Source organism: Bombina bombina, chromosome 5 (assembly GCF_027579735.1).
Source record: "Bombina bombina isolate aBomBom1 chromosome 5, aBomBom1.pri, whole genome shotgun sequence".
NCBI classification, from domain to species: domain Eukaryota; kingdom Metazoa; phylum Chordata; class Amphibia; order Anura; family Bombinatoridae; genus Bombina; species Bombina bombina.
This window is the reverse complement of record NC_069503.1, coordinates 1,034,055,626-1,034,074,274: the sequence shown is the minus strand read 5'-3', so window position 1 is coordinate 1,034,074,274 and position 18,649 is coordinate 1,034,055,626. Positions and strand designations below refer to the sequence as shown.

The 18,649-nt window shown below is 36.7% G+C and overlaps 1 protein-coding gene across 1 annotated transcript in view; it reads left to right on the top strand.

The window, feature by feature from the left end:
* Window positions 1-9,764: 9,764 nt before the first annotated feature.
* The window catches only part of CSMD3 (CUB and Sushi multiple domains 3), a 1,747,434-nt gene continuing 1,738,549 nt past the window's right edge, over window positions 9,765-18,649 (top strand). Inside the window, 1 exon segment of the mRNA XM_053715303.1 lies at window positions 9,765-9,970. Within this exon segment, the coding sequence (XP_053571278.1) occupies window positions 9,771-9,970 (200 nt within the window). The 5' untranslated portion in view covers window positions 9,765-9,770.

Genomic DNA, 18,649 nt, shown 5'->3' with positions numbered 1-18,649 from the left:
GATATCTATTTTACATTAACATTATTAGATATACATAGAAATATATATTTAATAATAAAAATTTAAAAATGTTATATGTGGAGAACATAGGAATGTAAGATATACGTAACATGCTTCAAGTTTCACGCTTTAGGTCTAATGCTGTGTCAGGTTAGCTCACATGCTGAAGCAGTACTCTTAAAGCATGTTCTTGAATTATTAAATATAAAATAAAAAAATATATTAATATTATACATACTGTAAAATTAATAGATATTCTATAGATTATTTAGAATATTATTATTTTGAATATTTTACAGTTTGTATATGTTTTTAAAGCACTACCCTTTACACAAGCCTTTCAGTCGCACTAACCAGACGATCATAAAATGCTATTGGGTTCTCGCAAATGCATTTACTTTCAACTTCTAATACAAACACCATTTTTGGCTGCGTGCAAAAAGCCAATATCACTTCTTCGCAGAATCGCAACCATTAGTAAACCACTTGAATTCAAGCCCTATATATTTGTTAAGTCTTCTCTCAATTGCAAAATTGTAATGCATATCAGAACATTGCAAACTTTACTATTTTACTCAACTTTTAAAAAATAATCTATTAATCTTTCCCTTAATTTTGATACTTTGAATATTATTTTTAAATTAACGATATTCTCACACCTACCAAATTTTCTCTGCCCTTGTGCAGTCTTCTGTTCTGACTTTTTATTCCACTATCACATCCCCAACATGTAATAGCAATCCATATCTAAATAAATACATATCACATCAATTGCAATCTCCATAGCCACTATGGGCGCCATGTACTAAGCTTCGAAGTGACCGTCCGTCTGTATTTCCGCGTCAAAATTCGCTCACGATCTGCTTCTCGTATGTACCAATCTGCGATGTGGTCGAAAAACCACTATTTTCATCAGCGATCGTAATTTTACGCAACTGATCGTTCCGAAGCCTTTTTCCACTTACTACATGTTCGATCGCACGTAAATTTGCTGTAATCGGAAATTATGAATGTTACAACTAATCCGTCCGCTCCAACTTTCACTGTAACTTTGAGTGATTTGCTTCGCGACCATTAAGGTAGCGAATACAATAGAAAACTATAGGGCGTCTCAACCTGACGCCAGGTAGAAGTACTTAAGTGAAAGGACTAGACTACTATTGTAGCATTATTGGTTTTTGGATCACTGAATGAAGATGGAGACACTTTTACACATGTTTCTTTTCCGATTAATTCAATTACGAGGAAGAAGGGCTATACAGGCACCTGTTGACAACTTGCAAAGAAGGAGAGGTAGAAGAATCAGAGTCCCTAGAGTTTTCCTTCCACGTATGGGTTTGGAAAGCATTTCTGATCGAGAGATTATCCAGAGATTCCATTTGGACAGAGAAACTATTATGGAACTTTACTATGGAACATTTTACTGTGCCATGTAGGCCTTATTTTTTAAAAAACATTAAGCAATAGGAAAAAAAATTGGAGTATATTAGATAATTGAAAATGTTTTTCATGCTCCATCATGAATGCTTTATTTTTCGTTCACTGGAACTTTAAAAAAATAGATACAGAGAGAAGTAATGTAATTCACAAATCTATTTTAAAGGAACGGTAAACCAGAAATTGTACAATCAAGATTCCGTTAACAGAATCCAATTTTGTAAAACATGAACGTAAGAGAAACAATTTTGGAGCAGACAAGTAAACAATATAAATATTAATTTATAAATTATAATTACCACGAATATCGCTATCACAGTCATCGGTTATGCCCTCAATGACCTCCGTGCCAAGCCTCTGTAAAACTTTTCTTTCAAAGTCTGTCAAATCTGTGACATAAGGTTGTCCGCCTCCAGTACCTCAAGCATATTGCTTTTCTTTGGCAATTTTGGATTTTGTTTGACGCTTGATATCGTTGAACCTTTTTTTGCAGGACTCGATATCTTTTTTAGTGGGTCCTTGAGCACTCACTGCGTCACTAATTTTCTCCCAAATAATCTTCTTACGAGCGCCTGGGGTTTGCTTGACTCGACTACCATAAATATTGTCATAATATTCGAGTACTAGATCAACAAGTACAACATTCTGTTGATGCGAGAAGTTAAGGTCGCGAGTCTTCTTAGAAGTAGCAGAATCTCCGGAGCAAGCCATCTTGTCAAAGTGAATACCGAAAAGTAAATAAACAATATTCTAAGATTTCTGGGAAAATGCACATTCTTATACATGTCAGCAGCCAGACGTTGCCGCTTGTCTGACGATTATGACACCTAGATCGTCACGTGGGTAAAGAACTAAACCAATCAGGTCACAGACTGCTTCTTAACTTTGCTCTTTCACGCTGAACGAAGCTTCAAAGTTATCAATAATCCGATTGTCTTCGACACACAATAGACGCAAAATTTTACGGCTTGGTTTTTAGTACATTCATGTAACGAAGTGCCATCCGCATGGTGCGAATGGCGGTGGGTTATATCGATACGGTCTGTGCAAAAAAATTGACGCCTTAGTACATGGCGCCCTATGTGCAATCACCAAAATTTTTATTTTTACCTGCTATTATGATTATAGTTTATTTTATTGGAGACTGAGAGACAGTGAATTATAATTACAGGGAGTGCAGAATTATTAGGCAAGTTGTATTTTTGAGGATTAATTTTATTATTGAACAACAACCATGTTCTCAATGAACCCAAAAAACTCATTAATATCAAAGCTGAATAGTTTTGGAAGTAGTTTTTAGTTTGTTTTTAGTTTTAGCTATTTTAGGGGGATATCTGTGTGTGCAGGTGACTATTACTGTGCATAATTATTAGGCAACTTAACAAAAAACAAATATATACCCATTTCAATTATTTATTTTTACCAGTGAAACCAATATAACATCTCAACATTCACAAATATACATTTCTGACATTCAAAAACAAAACAAAAACAAATCAGTGACCAATATAGCCACCTTTCTTTGCAAGGACATTCAAAGCCTGCCATCAATGGATTCTGTCAGTGTTTTGATCTGTTCACCATCAACATTGCGTGCAGCAGCAACCACAGCCTCCCAGACACTGTTCAGAGAGGTGTACTGTTTTCCCTCCTTGTAAATCTCACATTTGATGATGGACCACAGGTTCTCAATGGGGTTCAGATCAGGTGAACAAGGAGGCCATGTCATTAGATTTTCTTCTTTTATACCCTTTCTTGCCAGCCACGCTGTGGAGTACTTGGACGCGTGTGATGGAGCATTGTCCTGCATGAAAATCATGTTTTTCTTGAAGGATGCAGACTTCTTCCTGTATCACTGCTTGAAGAAGGTGTCTTTCAGAAACTGGCAGTAGGACTGGGAGTTGAGCTTGACTCCATCCTCAACCCGAAAAGGCCCCACAAGCTCATCTTTGATGATACCAGCCCAAACCAGTAATCCATCTCCACCTTGCTGGCGTCTGAGTCGGACTGGAGCTCTCTGCCCTTTACCAATCCAGCCACGGGCCCATCCATCTGGTCCATCAAGACTCACTCTCATTTCATCAGTCCATAAAACCTTAGAAAAATCAGTCTTGAGATATTTCTTGGCCCAGTCTTGATGTTTCAGCTTGTGTGTCTTGTTCAGTGGTGGTCGTCTTTCAGCCTTTCTTACCTTGGCCATGTCTCTGAGTATTGCACACCTTGTGCTTTTGGGCACTCCAGTGATGTTGCAGCTCTGAAATATGGCCAAACTGGTGGCAAGTGGCATCTTGGCAGCTGCACGCTTGACTTTTCTCAGTTCATGGGCAGTTATTTTGCGCCTTGGTTTTTCCACACGCTTCTTGCAACCCTGTTGACTATTTTGAATGAAACGCTTGATTGTTCGATGATCACGCTTCAGAAGCTTTGCAATTTTAAGAGTGCTGCATCCCTCTGCAAGATATCTCACTATTTTTGACTTTTCTGAGCCTGTCAAGTCCTTCTTTTGACCCATTTTGCCAAAGGAAAGGAAGTTGCCTAATAATAATGCACACCTGATATAGTGTGTTGATGTCATTAGACCACACCCCTTCTCATTACAGAGATGCACATCACCTAATATGCTTAATTGGTAGTAGGCTTTCGAGCCTATACAGCTTGGAGTAAGACAACATGCATAAAGAGGATGATGTGGTAAAAATACTCATTTGCCTAATAATTCTGCACTCCCTGTATAACAAATAATTATATTGTAGCTATTTTAGGATTTATATTTATTTTACAGGAAACTTTGTATTTATTTTAACTAGGTACAATAGCTATTAAATAGTTATTTACTATTTAATAGCTACCTAGTTAAAATAATTACAAAATTACCTGTAAAATAAATCCTACCCTAAGTTACAATTAAACCTAACACTACACTATCAATAAATTAATTAAATAAATTACTTACAATTACATACAATTAAATAAACTAAACTAAATGTCAGGATGTGTGAGAATGCTCGCTTGGTTTAGACGATAATTCCTAATTCCTGTAAGAGAGAGATAATTATATTTGAATCCAACTGTAGATATAATATTAAGTTGTGAATTTAGGATTATACTTTTTAATTTAAAATAGATGGTTTGTAGGAGATTTGTTGCTAATCTACGGTTAGCAGCATATGAAGTGATTATCATATATTTAGCAACAAATCTTACTTCAATATTAGGTGTATAGGTAACTCTAGTGATTCTATAGTCAGGAGATTGGCAGCAGTTCTGACAGATGAACTAGAGTGAAACACTGTTACATATAAAAGTAAAAAAAGGAAAGAGTAATAAGATTAGTGGTTCCAATAAAAAAGGTAAAACTCTAAGGTACCAATTAGTATGCATACATATGAGGAGTAATTTGTATAAAAGTCTTACTGTTAGGAGAGTGAAAATACAGCTCAGAGCGGTGTGTATCCATTTAGGAGAATGAATCAGTTTGAGTGCAGCTCCGGCGTGTGACGTCACCGCTGCAGTGTAGTTGGACCCGGAAGTGGCAAACTGTCAGCTCTGGAGAGAGTGAGTCTACAGGGAAACTCGAAGACTTGATAACTCCAGACTTGAAGGTATAATCTTGATAGAAGGATTAGTACTGGTAGAAAGGCTTGATGTGTGTAGGAATACACAATGTAGAAAACCACAAAGGAATAAAGCTGGATCATTCAGTGACCGCAGTTGCAAAATAATCAAGCACTGATAGAACTGTGGGAGGTACTTTTATTCAGGTGTGACGTTAGACACCTCCTATTAAAGGGAAAGGTTGAAAGTGAGGATGCTGTACATGACACTAAATTACAAAAAAAACCCCACTAAATTACAAAAAATAAAAAAAAAATACAAGAATATTAGGCTAATTACACCTTAAAATGGATTTTTGCGGGGCATGCCCCAAAGTAATCAGCTCTTTTGCCTGTAAAAAAAAATACAACCCCCCTACATTAAAACCCACCACTCACATACCCCTACTCTAACCCAAACCCCCCTTAAATAAAACTAACACTACCCCCTGAAGATCTCCCTACCTTGAGTCGTCTTCACCCAGCCGGGCCGTAGTCTTCATCCAGTGGGGCAGAATAGGACATCCAGACCGGCAGACATCTTCATCCAAGCGACATCTTCTATCTTCATCCATCCGACGAGGAGCGGCTCCATCTTCAAGACCTCCTGCGCGGAACATCCTTCTTCCCCGACGACTACCCGATGAAGATTCCTTTAAGTGACGTAATCCAAGATTGGCTGATAGGATTCTAATCGGAATTAAGGTAGGAAAAATCTGATTGGCTGATTGAATCAGCCAATCAGATTGAGCTCGCATTCTATTGGCTGATCGGAACAGCCAATAGAATGCAATCTCAATCTGATTGGATGATTGGATCAGCCAATCTGATTAAACTTGAATCTGATTGACTGATTCAATCAGCCAATCAGATTTTTCCTACCTTAATTTCGATTGGCTGATAGAATCCTATCAGCCAATCGGAATTCGAGGGTCGCCATCTTGAATGACGTCACTTAAAGGAACCTTCATTTGTCGGGTAGTCGTCGGGGAAGAAGGATGTTCCACACTGGAGGTCTTGAAGATGGAGCCGCTCCTCGTCGGATGGATGAAGATTGAAGATGCCGCTTGGATGAAGATGTCTGCCGGTCCGGATGTCCTCTTCTGCCCGGATAGGATGAAGACTTCTGCCAGTCTGGATGTCCTCTTCTGCCCCATCGGATGAAGACTACAGCCCGGCTGGGTGATGACGACTCAAGGTAGGGAGATCTTCAGGGGGTAGTGTTAGGTTTATTTAAGGGGGGTTTGAGTTAGAGTAGGGGTATGTGAGTGGTGGGTTTTAATGTAGGGGGGGTTGTATTTTTTTTTACAGGCAAAAGAGCTGATTACTTTGGGGCGTGCCCCGCAAAAATCCCTTTTAAGGGCTGGTAAAAGAGCTGGTTACTTTTTAATTTAGAATAGGGTAGGGACCTTTATTATTTTGGGGGGCTTTTTTATTTTATTAGGGGGCTTAGTGTAGGTGTAATTCGCCTAATATTCTTGTAATCTTTTTTTATTTTTTGTAATTTAGTGTTTGTTTGTTTTTGTAGTTTAGTTTATTTAATTGTATGTAATTGTAGGTAATTTATTTAATTAATTTATTGATAGTGTAGTGTTAGGTTTAATTGTAACTTAGGTTAGGATTTATTTTACAGGTAATTTTGTAATTATTTTAACTAGGTAGCTACAGGGAGTGCAGAATTATTAGGCAAGTTGTATTTTTGAGGATTCATTTTATTATTGAACAACAACCATGTTCTCAATGAACCCAAAAAAATCATTAATATTAAAGCTGAATAGTTTTGGAAGTAGTTTTTAGTTTGTTTTTAGTTATAGCTATTTTAGGGGGATATCTGTGTGTGCAGGTGACTATTACTGTGCATAATTATTAGGCAACTTAACAAAAAACAAATATATACCCATTTCAATTATTTATTTTTACCAGTGAAACCAATATAACATCTCAACATTCACAAATATACATTTCTGACATTTAAAAACAAAACAAAAACAAATCAGTGACCAATATAGCCTCCTTTCTTTGCAAGGACACTCAAAAGCCTGCCATCCATGGATTCTGTCAGTGTTTTGATCTGTTCACCATCAACATTGCGTGCAGCAGCAACCACAGCCTCCCAGACACTGTTCAGAGAGGTGTACTGTTTTCCCTCCTTGTAAATCTCACATTTGATGATGGACCACGGGTTCTCAATGGGGTTCAGATCAGGTGAACAAGGAGGCCATGTCATTAGATTTTCTTCTTTTATACCCTTTCTTGCCAGCCACGCTGTAGAGTACTTGGACGCGTGTGATGGAGCATTGTCCTGCATGAAAATCATGTTTTTCTTGAAGGATGCAGACTTCTTCCTGTACCACTGCTTGAAGAAGGTGTCTTCCTGAAACTGGCAGTAGGACTGGGAGTTGAGCTTGACTCCATCCTCAACCCGAAAAGGCCCCACAAGCTCATCTTTGATGATACCAGCCCAAACCAGTACTCCACCTCCACTTTGCTGGCGTCTGAGTCGGACTGGAGCTCTCTGCCCTTTACCAATCCAGCCACGGGCCCTTCCATCTGGCCCATCAAGACTCACTCTCATTTCATCAGTCCATAAAACCTTAGAAAAATTAGTCTTGAGATATTTCTTGGCCCAGTCTTGACGTTTCAGCTTGTGTGTCTTGTTCAGTGGTGGTCGTCTTTCGGCCTTTCTTACCTTGGCCATATCTCTGAGTATTGCACACCTTGTGCTTTTGGGCACTCCAGTGATGTTGCATCTCTGAAATATGGCCAAACTGGTGGCAAGTGGCATCTTGGCAGCTGCACGCTTGACTTTTCTCAGTTCATGGACAGTTATTTTGCACCTTGGTTTTTCCACACGCTTCTTGCGACCCTGTTGACTATTTTGAATGAAACGCTTGATTGTTTGATGATCACGCTTCAGAAGCTTTGCAATTTTAAGAGTGCTGCATCCCTCTGCAAGATATCTCACTATTTTTGTCTTTTCTGAGCATGTCAAGTCCTTCTTTTGACCCATTTTGCCAAAGAAAAGGAAGTTGCCTAATAATTATGCACACCTGATATAGGGTGTTGATGTCATTAGACCACACCCCTTCTCATTACAGAGATGCACATCACCTAATATGCTTAATTGGTAGTAGGCTTTCGAGCCTATACAGCTTGGAGTAAGACAACATGCATAAAGAGGATGATGTGGTCAAAATACTCATTTGCCTAATAATTCTGCACTCCCTGTATTAAATAGTAAATAACTATTTAATAGCTATTGCACCTAGTTAAAATAAATACAAAGTTGCCAGTAAAATAAATATAAAGCCTAAAATAGCTACAATATAATTATTTGTTATATTGTAGCTATATTAGGGTTTATTTTACAGGTAAGTATTTAGTTTTAAACAGGAATACTTTAGTTAATAAGATTTAATTTATTTCGTTAGATTATAATTATATTTAACTTAGGGGGGGTGTTAGGGTTAGACTTAGCTTTAGGGGTTAATACTTTTATTAGAGTAGCGGCGAGGTCCGGTCGGCAGATTAGGGGTTAATTCTTGAAGTTAGGTGGCGGGGACATTGGGGGTGGCAGATTAGGGGTTAATACTATTTATTATAGGGTTTGCGAGGTGGGAGTGCGGCGGTTTAGGGGTTAATAACTTTATTAGAGTAGCGGCGAGGTCCGGTCGGCAGATTAGGGGTTAATAAGTGTAGGTAAGATAGCGGAGATGTTGGGGGGCAGATTAGGGGTTAATAAATATAATATAGGGGTCGGCGATGTTGGGGGCAGCAGATTAGGGGTTCATAGGGATAATGTAGGTTGCGGTGGTGTGTGGTCGGCAGATTAGGGGTTAAAAAAATTATTATAGTGGCGGCGATGTGGGGGGGCCTCGATTTAAGGGTACATAGGTAGTTTATGGGTGTTAGTGTACTTTAAAGCACTGTAGTTAAGAGCTTTATAAACCGCTCACTTCAGCCAAGACTCTAAATACCAGCGTTAGGAAGATCCCATTGAAAAGATAGGATACGCAATTGGCGTAAGGGGATCTGCGGTATGGAAAAGTCGCGGCTTGAAAGTGAGCGGTAGACCCTTTCCTGCCTGACTCTAAATACCAGCGGCGGCCAAAAGCAGCGTTAGGACCCCTTAACGCTGCTTTTGACGGCTAACGCAGAACTCTAAATCTAGGCGTTTATTATTATCAACACATTCTTTACTATTTTTCATTGAAAGACATTCTTCAAAACAATTATTAAATGACTAGACTAAAGAAATACAGTTAAATTAAGATTTTTCACCTACATTTTAATAGTAAATCACATTTAAAGTTGTATTTTTATATCTTTAGAAATGTTGGGCAATTAATACATATTTAAGACAATTTTATTTGTTTATTCCATTAATGTTCCTATCAATAAAAAAACCCCACTGAATTTAATAACAACATACTTTTTTCATATTGTTGTATAGTGTTTAAACTTTATTGCAAAAAAACAGTATTTTGTTCTGGACAAATAAAAACTTTTTCACAAATTAAATTATTATAGCAAATAAAGTTTAACACGCATCAATTAAGGTAAAAATGTTAATAATGGGAATCCTGATTTTGAGTTATTTTGATCACAAACTTCTGCACTGTAAGCTAATGTAGATATGCATGTTACTAATAATTTCTGATTTATAAGGTTCTCAGTTTTTCAGAAAGTAATTTATTCTCTTTTTGTTACTTTTCAGGTTTCATATATACTTGTGGTGGAATGCTCAAAGGATTGAATGGAACAATAGAAAGTCCAGGCTTCCCATATGGGTATCCAAATGGTGCAAACTGTACATGGGTAATAATAGCAGAAGAACAAAATAGAATCCAGATTGCCTTTCAATCATTTGCCCTAGAAGAGGAGTATGATTATTTATCTTTGTATGATGGACACCCTCACCCTACGAACTTTAGGACAAGGCAAGTTTGAAACGTTGCTATTTGTTTCTTAATATATATATATATATATATATATATATATATATATATATATATATATATATATACTAGTCCTAAAACCCGTTCACATGGGCCATTTTTTGCAGTACAGCGGTCTCACCCCTTGTTCTCTCTCCCTGCCCCTCTCTTTTGTGCTCTTTCCCCCTCTCTTTTGCGCTCTCTCCCCCTCTCTTTTGCGCTCTCTCTCGCTCCACCTCTCTTTTGCTCTCTCTCCCCCCTCTCTTTTTCTCCCTCCCCCCTCTCTTTTGCTTTCTCTCCCCCCTCTCTTTTTCTTTCTCTCCCCCTCTCTTTTGCCCTCTCTCCCCCTCTTTTTTGCGCTCTCTTTCCCCCTCTCTTTTACACTCTCTCTCCCCCCCTCTCTTTTGTGCTCTCTCACACCCCCTCTTTTGTGCGCTCTCTCTCCCCCTCTCTTTTGTGCTCTCTCCCCCTCTCTTTTGCACTCTCTCTCTCCCCCTCTCTTCTGCGCTCTCTTTCTCCCCCTCTCTTTTGCGCTCTCTCTCCCCCTCTCTTTTGAGCTCTCTCTCCCCCTCCTCGATTTTGCACTCTCTCTCCCCCCTCTCTTTTGCTACCTCTCTCCCCCTCTCTTTTATGCTCTCTCTCTCCCCCCTCTCTTTTGCATTCTCTCTCTCTTTTGTTCTCTCTCTCTCTCTCTCTCTCTCCCCCCCTCTTTTGTGCTCTCTCCCCCTCTCTTTTGCACTTTCTCTCTCCCCCTCTCTTTTGCGCTCTCTCTCCCCCTCTCTTTTGCGCTCTCTCTCTCCCCTCCTCTCTTTTGCTCTGTCTCTCCCGCTCTCTTTTGCACTCTTTCTCCCCCCTCTCTTTGTGCTCTCTCTCCCCCCTCTCTTTTGCTCCCTCTTTCCCCCTTTCTTTTGTGTTCTCTCCCCCCTCTCTTTTACACTCTCTCTCTCCCCCCTCTCTTTTGCTCCCTCTCTCCCTTTTGCGCTCTCTCCCCCCCCCCCTCTTTTGCACTTTCTCTCTCCCCCTCTTTTGCGCGCTCTCTTCCCCTCTCTTTTGCGCTCTCTCTCCCCCTCTCTTTTGCGCTCTCTCCCCCCTCTCTTTTGCGCTCTCTCTCCCCCTCTCTCTTTTGTGCTCTCTCTCTCCCCCTCTCTATTGCTCTTTCCCCTCTATTTTGCTCTCTCTCCCCCCTCTCTTTTGCTCTTCCCCCTCTCTATAGCTCTTAGCTATCTCTTTTTGTCTCTCCCCCTCTCTTTCTATTTCTCTCTCCTCTCTCGCGCTGACCGTACCCGGCCACGCCCCCAACCCCGCCCGTCCATGCCCATGCTCCCGTCCGGCCACGCTCACTTTCGTAAGGTAAGGCCAGGTGTGTTTTTCCTCGTGCTGTCTCTACTGCGCATGACAGCTTCGGACAAACACACTTGGCCTTTTATATAATAGGATTTATACCTTGTATGCACACACATATTGTTTTGTGCCAGTTTATGTTTTGTCTGTATATAAATTGCACAAAATTACTATATATTTGTCAAAATCTGCCTCATATCATTTTTCTCATATGTTATTCTCCATATGGATGAGGTTTACAGAAACTTAGATTTGGACGGGAGATAAGAACAAGGTCCAACAATCTGCCCATAGTTCCTATAATGTATAAGGTTAATTCGTTTGTAGGATTGACATATGCTTATCCCAGACACATTGTTGTCTTTACCACCTCTATGAAAAGTCTTTCTATGAATCAATCAGCTGTTCTGTAAAGACACCTACTGCCTTTCAACTTGATATTAATGTCCTGTGTAATAGTTAAATACATAGTTAAACAGCAGTCACCCAATTAGCAGAGGGTGTCACACAGCTGGGCCATTGGACTAACACTGCTCTTTGAAATATATAAGTTTGACATGACTCTCTTATTTAATAGTGATTTAGTAATATAACTCAATCTATGTGCAATATTTCTCAGCATATCCTAAAAGTTATTCTTTTATTTCTCATTTCAGATTCATTGATCTCATTTACATTTGTCTCTGTTTCCGGTTTATTCAATATTCATTGAAATCACACCATAAAGTGTTCATTATCTCGTTTACAAGAAGTATCATTCTATTATGAGCCTAATAAAATAAGTTTTTTTAGAGAAACTCTACTCAAAATAAATATTGTGGTAAATTGATAGATCTTCAATTGCTGATTTGTGGAAAATGAAAAATGTTGTTTTTTCCCTCCAAAATTCATAATAGCCAATGGTGATAAAATGGCCTCAAGTTAAAAATGTATTTGTTTTGAAAAACTATATTCTATATTACAGTTATGGGGGTAGATTTACCAATGTCTGTTTGACATGATACGCTGTAGCGTATCATGTCCGACAGACATCCCTGAATGCTGAAAGCATATGCTGTTGGCATTTATCATTGCACAAGCAGTTCACTAGAACTTCTTTTGCAATGCCACCCCCTGCAGATTCATGGTCAATCGGGCGCTAGCAGGGGGTGTCAATCAGCCCGATCGTATAGACCACAGCCTCAGAGGCATTGGACAAGTTATGGAGCAGCGGTCTTTAGACCACTGCTTCATAACTGCTGTTTCTGGTGAGTCGGAAGGCTTGTGCGGAAACAAGGGGAACAAGGGCCATTCAGCTCTTGTTAAATCTACCCCATAGTCTCAATGAGAAAATGTGTTTTTGTATGAGTATTTTTTATGTAAAGTCCATTAAAATATTAATCTTGCAATATTAATCTTATAATCTGTTTTTGTATGAGTATTTTTTTTGTACAAGTCCATTAAAATTTTGATCTTGCACTACAGACACAAGAATATTACACTAAAGGTTATCAAGATGTGAGCATCATTTCATGAAATATTAAATTACCGCTGCAAAAATGACTAGGAGTCTTAAAACTCTTTTATTTAATCCAACAGCATAAAAACTTTTAAATCCCAATGCAAATTGGTGGGGGTCACTCGGCTGACATGTTTCGGTTTTCACCGTACTCTAAACTGTGAGTGACCTTAACAACAGGTGAACTTAAATACCCTAAGGTTTAAAATCATTGGTTAAAAACAATCCATGATAACCAATTGCATTTTTTCAGGTATTCAGTGAGGACATTTCTTTTACATTGAAATTCTTAAGGCTAGCTGAGAATTGATGAGGGGATATCACTCGGCAAAAAATTGTTATTGCATTTTTATATATCTAAAATATTTAAATTATTACATTTTCTATCAAATTATTATAAAGTGATGTGGAAACTGAACAAATAAACCCTTCATGAATTCTCTCAAGATTGGTCCAATTTTTTTATACTTTGTTTACATCCTCATTCTCATACAATATGCCCAAATCAATATTTGATGATTCTTGTATCAAAGACCCTATTGTTGTACAAATGGGTACAAAAATAAATAAAGGAAGGAAGGAAGGAAGAAATAATCCCTAAGGTGGTATTAATAACATCTTATTGCCAACAATTTATCACATCATACTAAGAATTAAATCCTTGTGGCTCCCTTGTTCTAAGCTTAAGTATCCAATATAATTATTTTCTGGCAAAAACCACTTCCATGTCCAAATTACCATTTCTGTTCCCTACTCTTACAATAACATTCTATTTCAATGAGGACGCATTACCCTGATGGCACTGTTTGAAGTTCTGAACCAGGGGCGTTGTCAAGGGCCCATTCTTAATGCTGATTAAATTACCACTGACATAAATGAGCATACATGAAAATAAATAAATAAACACATATATACAAATATATACAAATACTTAGTACATTTTCCCTTGGACATTATAAATAAACAATATATTATAAAAGCTAACTATTTCTTAGAAATGTTCATACTTATAGCAAGGCTATTAATCAGCTTAAATATTATGAGTGAGGCTGATTACAGAGTGGTCCTAGGCAATACAATTAAGAGGTATAAAAAAACTGAACACAAAACAAAATATCAAGGGTGACGATGAAGGGCATCATCTATTATTAGCTTTATTTTTTTAAATCACCTTCCTTCTTCCTTTAACTCATTAATTGCTCTGTGTAAAGTACGCTGTGAAAATTCAGGACAGCAGGTTACTTAGAGGTTTGAGATGCTACAGTTTTGAATGGGGTTACATAACACTCTAGCACCCACTAGGATTGACAATGGCTGCTTATTTCAATAAAATCTGCTCATTACAGAGTTCAGCATCTCCTCTATAGACTATGCATCCTTGGAACAACCCATAGTTCACTGTTTGCTCTCTAGAGCATTTAATTTAAATGGACATATGTATGTTGTATTTCCAGATAAAGGAAGCATGTTTATGTATAATCAGTAAACCCTACATCATAGTAAATGTTGATGACAAACTGAGACAGACATTAATTATTATAGCAATTTGACATTCATGAGCATAGTATAGCATCCACTGTCTTATACTAGAAAAAATCCTAGTCTGTAAAGGAGCATTACTAACCTGTACCCACTTAATAGTATGTAAAGAAGCATTGTATACACATGTCTGTGTTTGATTTTGCAGCTTCCTATAAGCTCATTGTATTTCAAAATGTGCTTAAAACCTAAAAAAAAAGGTCCTTGATATTGTTTTGCTTCCTGTTTATTAAAGAAAACAAAAAATAAGAAAAGATACTAAGCAATTAACACTCACACTGATCCCTATAATTTCAACACAGTTTAACGCTAAAAAATAGCTTATTAATTCAGGACTTTGCAGCAGTTGAAAGTCCAAAATTGTATGTTGTTGGATAAAAATTAGAAAAAATACTTTGCATGCCTATTCTATTAATAATAATAATAATAATAATAATAATAAAAAAATGTACATATTATACATGCAATTGCCACCAAGAAAGCTTCTTAACACCTTGATAATCAAGCTACTGTGCTTTAAAAATTACTCTTATGCCACAACAAGTACACTTTCCTTTGTAGTATTAAAGGATGAGGACTGAAATTAATAAAAAGCTCCCAAGGTTCCATATGTATTCGGTTATGAGGCCTAAAATACACACAACACAGAAGAAAAGTAGTATGTGTCCATGGAACACCACTATTTTATCCTTTTAGTATCTTGAGCAGCATTACATGTTCAGTTAACCTGTAGACACTTTTCGTCTGATCTTCTTCTTCACACCATGGAGGAAGTGAGAACATAAATCAGTGATTTAGTGGAGAAATATCACCCTCAACGTCTTATAAAACAGGACGTTTTATCTTAAATAAAATAAAAATCCAAAATAAAAAAAATAAAAAAATATTATGATCTATTTAAACAGGAAGGTTTTTGGGGTGAAAATGAGTGAATGTATGCACCCATTGTAGTCACATTTGGCCTTCATTACTAATATCATATACTAGTTTCTCTCTGTCCTCTGACATTAGCTTTTGGCTAGGTGTAGTTTCTCTGAGGCAATGAATGTCTGATTTTCTGTATGTCCTCCCTCTGTTTTTTGCTTTGACATAACCATATTATTTTCTGACTGTGTTTGTATATCAAGAAACGTTACATTTTGGGAGTTCCAAACATCTGTAGCTTGAGTTTTACTTGACATTTATGCACTTATTTGATCCAGTAAGAAAAAAATGGAATGAGAGACAGAGAGAAAGAGGACAATGTACCATTTATATAAATATTCATTCATTATATATATAAAAAAAATATTTGTATTCTTACATGTTTATGTAAAATGTAATTATGTGTATTTATTTGTGCATATGAGTTATTAAGCCACACCGTTTGACAGTTATGTTATATTTTGGGAAATAATGTTCAAAGTAGAACCTAAATGTGCTTGCTTGAAAGTTGGTACAAAACAACTAAAGTTTTTTGTTTTTTTTAGGATGATCAATCATTGATTTTGTAGCTAGAAATACACCTTATTATGTATGATGTTTAAAAAGAAAAAAAAAAAAAAAAGATTTCCCGAAGGCAGACACAAGAAACAATAAAATAATTTATAATTAATCACACATAATTGTATCTTAAAACATTTATCATTTATCAGAAATGAAATACAAAATTAAAACACCTTAAAACTATCCATAGTAAAAAGGAACACCGCATATCTAACATATGATGAATAAGATCTAAAAACGTTTCACATGATATTCAGTATATAATTAGGGATATTAATGTGGCCAATTCATTTAAAAAAAATCCAATAACAAAATAATTATACAAGCTAAGATGCACGGTTAATTTTCCATTTACATTTGTTTATAATGATGCATTTAGCTTTTTTTAAATGCTAAAATATTTGAGACTGTTATATTTACTTAATAAATTTGTGTAAATATTCATGATACAAAGTGTGCAAGATGGGCGCCAATAAATCCTTTGTACCATAGCCTGCTAGTCTTGTTTTCATAAAGATATGCAAATGATCCAACGTTTTACGAAATCTCATTCTGAGTAAGTCATCATGAACACTTAACATCGTGGCTGAAAAAAAGAAATGTATAGACCATAATTAAAGTTTCTGTCAATCACAAGGTCTCTAGTGTTCCCAAGGCTTCCTCCAAAGGTAATCATAGCTAAGCATGTTCTATACATATCATTACTGGGTTGATGATCAAGGAAATGCGTCTAGTTTATATGCCAGTAGTCGCTTGAGGTGCAGAAAAAATAAGACCTGTGGGAATAAAACACTAGCATTGTACTTCTAGTTATTAAGATTAATGTAAATTTCTACTTGGAAAATCTATCTATCTATCTATCTATCTATCTATCTATCTGTCTGTCTGTCTGTCTGTCTGTCTGTCTGTCTATCTGCCTGTTTGTCTATCTATCTATATGCATATATATATATATATATATATATATATATCCTATCCTTATCACTCCCTAGATGTATGTTTCGGGGGAAAACATTTCCCTTCTTATTTTCCCCTTTAATGTCAGCCCTTCTATCTTACTATTTGTAGCCTGTTAGTCAATGGCCTCCTTGTAAAGCCCACTCATTCTCTCGTACGACCAATTTCGTAAGTGAATGGCCTGTCAATTACCCCGAGCGAGTGAATTCAGGATGAGTGTAAGAAGCATATAGCTTCCAGCGTAGGTATTTAAAGGGACACTGAACCCAAACTTTTTCTTTCATGATTCAGATAGAGCATGCAATTTTAAGCAACTTTGTAATTTATTCCTATTATCATTTTTTATTAATTCTCTTGCTATCTTTATTTGAAAAGGCAGGAATGAAAGCTTTGGAGCCGGCCTATTTTTTGTTCAGTACCCTGGATAGGGCTTGCTGATTGGTGCCTGCATTTAGCCATCCAATCAGCAAGCGAAACCCAGGTTCTCAACCTAAAATGGGCCTGTTCCTAACTTTTATTCCTGCTTTTTCAAATACAGATAGAAAGAGAACGAAGAAAAAATTATAATAGAAGTAAATTAGAAAGCTGCTTAAAAGTGCATGCTCTATCCGAATCATGAAAGAAAAAAAATTGGGTTTAGTGTCCCTTTAAGGATGATTAAAACAGAAGGTGTAGAGGCTGGGTGCAGGAAATATCATATCTCCAGTTACAGTACAATGAACTCTCTTGAAGGTTGTTTTAGTGGTGTGTGATGTTGTTTGTTATAAAGGGGGGATTAGTAAGATTATATGGATAAAATGCTTTTAAGAGTGTCTTGTTCTCTTAGAAACATAAAATAATCCTAACCAGTGGTGGTTACAGCTTTTTTCCCATTAGGTAGCATGTAGCCAGAGTAAGTGTAGGTGGGATGGAGTTGTGTATTTTCATTAAGAGGAGTTGGTATGTGTAGGGGCATTAATATGAGGTTAGGGGAATGGCTAGGCAATTCAACTACATGGCTAATCAGGAAGAGAAAGTGATGGGAATGGGCTATTTTGTTCCTCTTCCTTAACACAATGGGGATACAACCTGAAAGATTTAGGTTGTTATACACCTCCATAAAATCGTCAATGATTCTACCTTTATTCATGCTAATAAGAAAAATAAATGCATATGAAAACAAAATAGGTGTAAAGTTATATATTAATACCAGAACCATTACCGTATTACAATATTATTTGATTTTTTAAAATAAGTAGCATATAGTTACTAATATTGAAAATTTACATAACTTTTTTTTTTAATTGCCCGCTATAGAAAAAGTTTACAAAGTAAAACCCCTGTCTGATACTTCTCAAGAAATACAGGTTCAAGATTATCAAACTGATAATGCATGACTATCATTCAAATCAATATTATATTTCTGCAAATGTTTTAAATTTTTTGCCTGTGAACTAAAGAATTTTAGGTACCATGGAAGGATAAATAGATATAGATAGATAGATAAATTTTGATAGATAGAAAGATAGATAGACATATTAGAAGAGCTGAAATATTTGTACACATTCATTAAATTGTTTTAAATTGTTTACTGTTAAATTTACGCAGGACTCCATGTAAACTGCAAGTGCAAGCACACATATGCAAGCCTACAACCACAAGTTAAGAAACAGCAGTTTAACTTTATACTAAAATGATAATTGCCTATTTTTTTTCCTTCTCTTAGCTATTAAATATATGTGGGTTTTTTTTAAAAAAAAAAAAAGTAAAACATGCTTTAGTAAGGTTTATTTAACATGATACAGTATTCACAAAATAATTTTTGTTCTCATTATGGTATTATAATCTAAACAAAGGTGAATAAAGTTGTTAATGGTTTATTG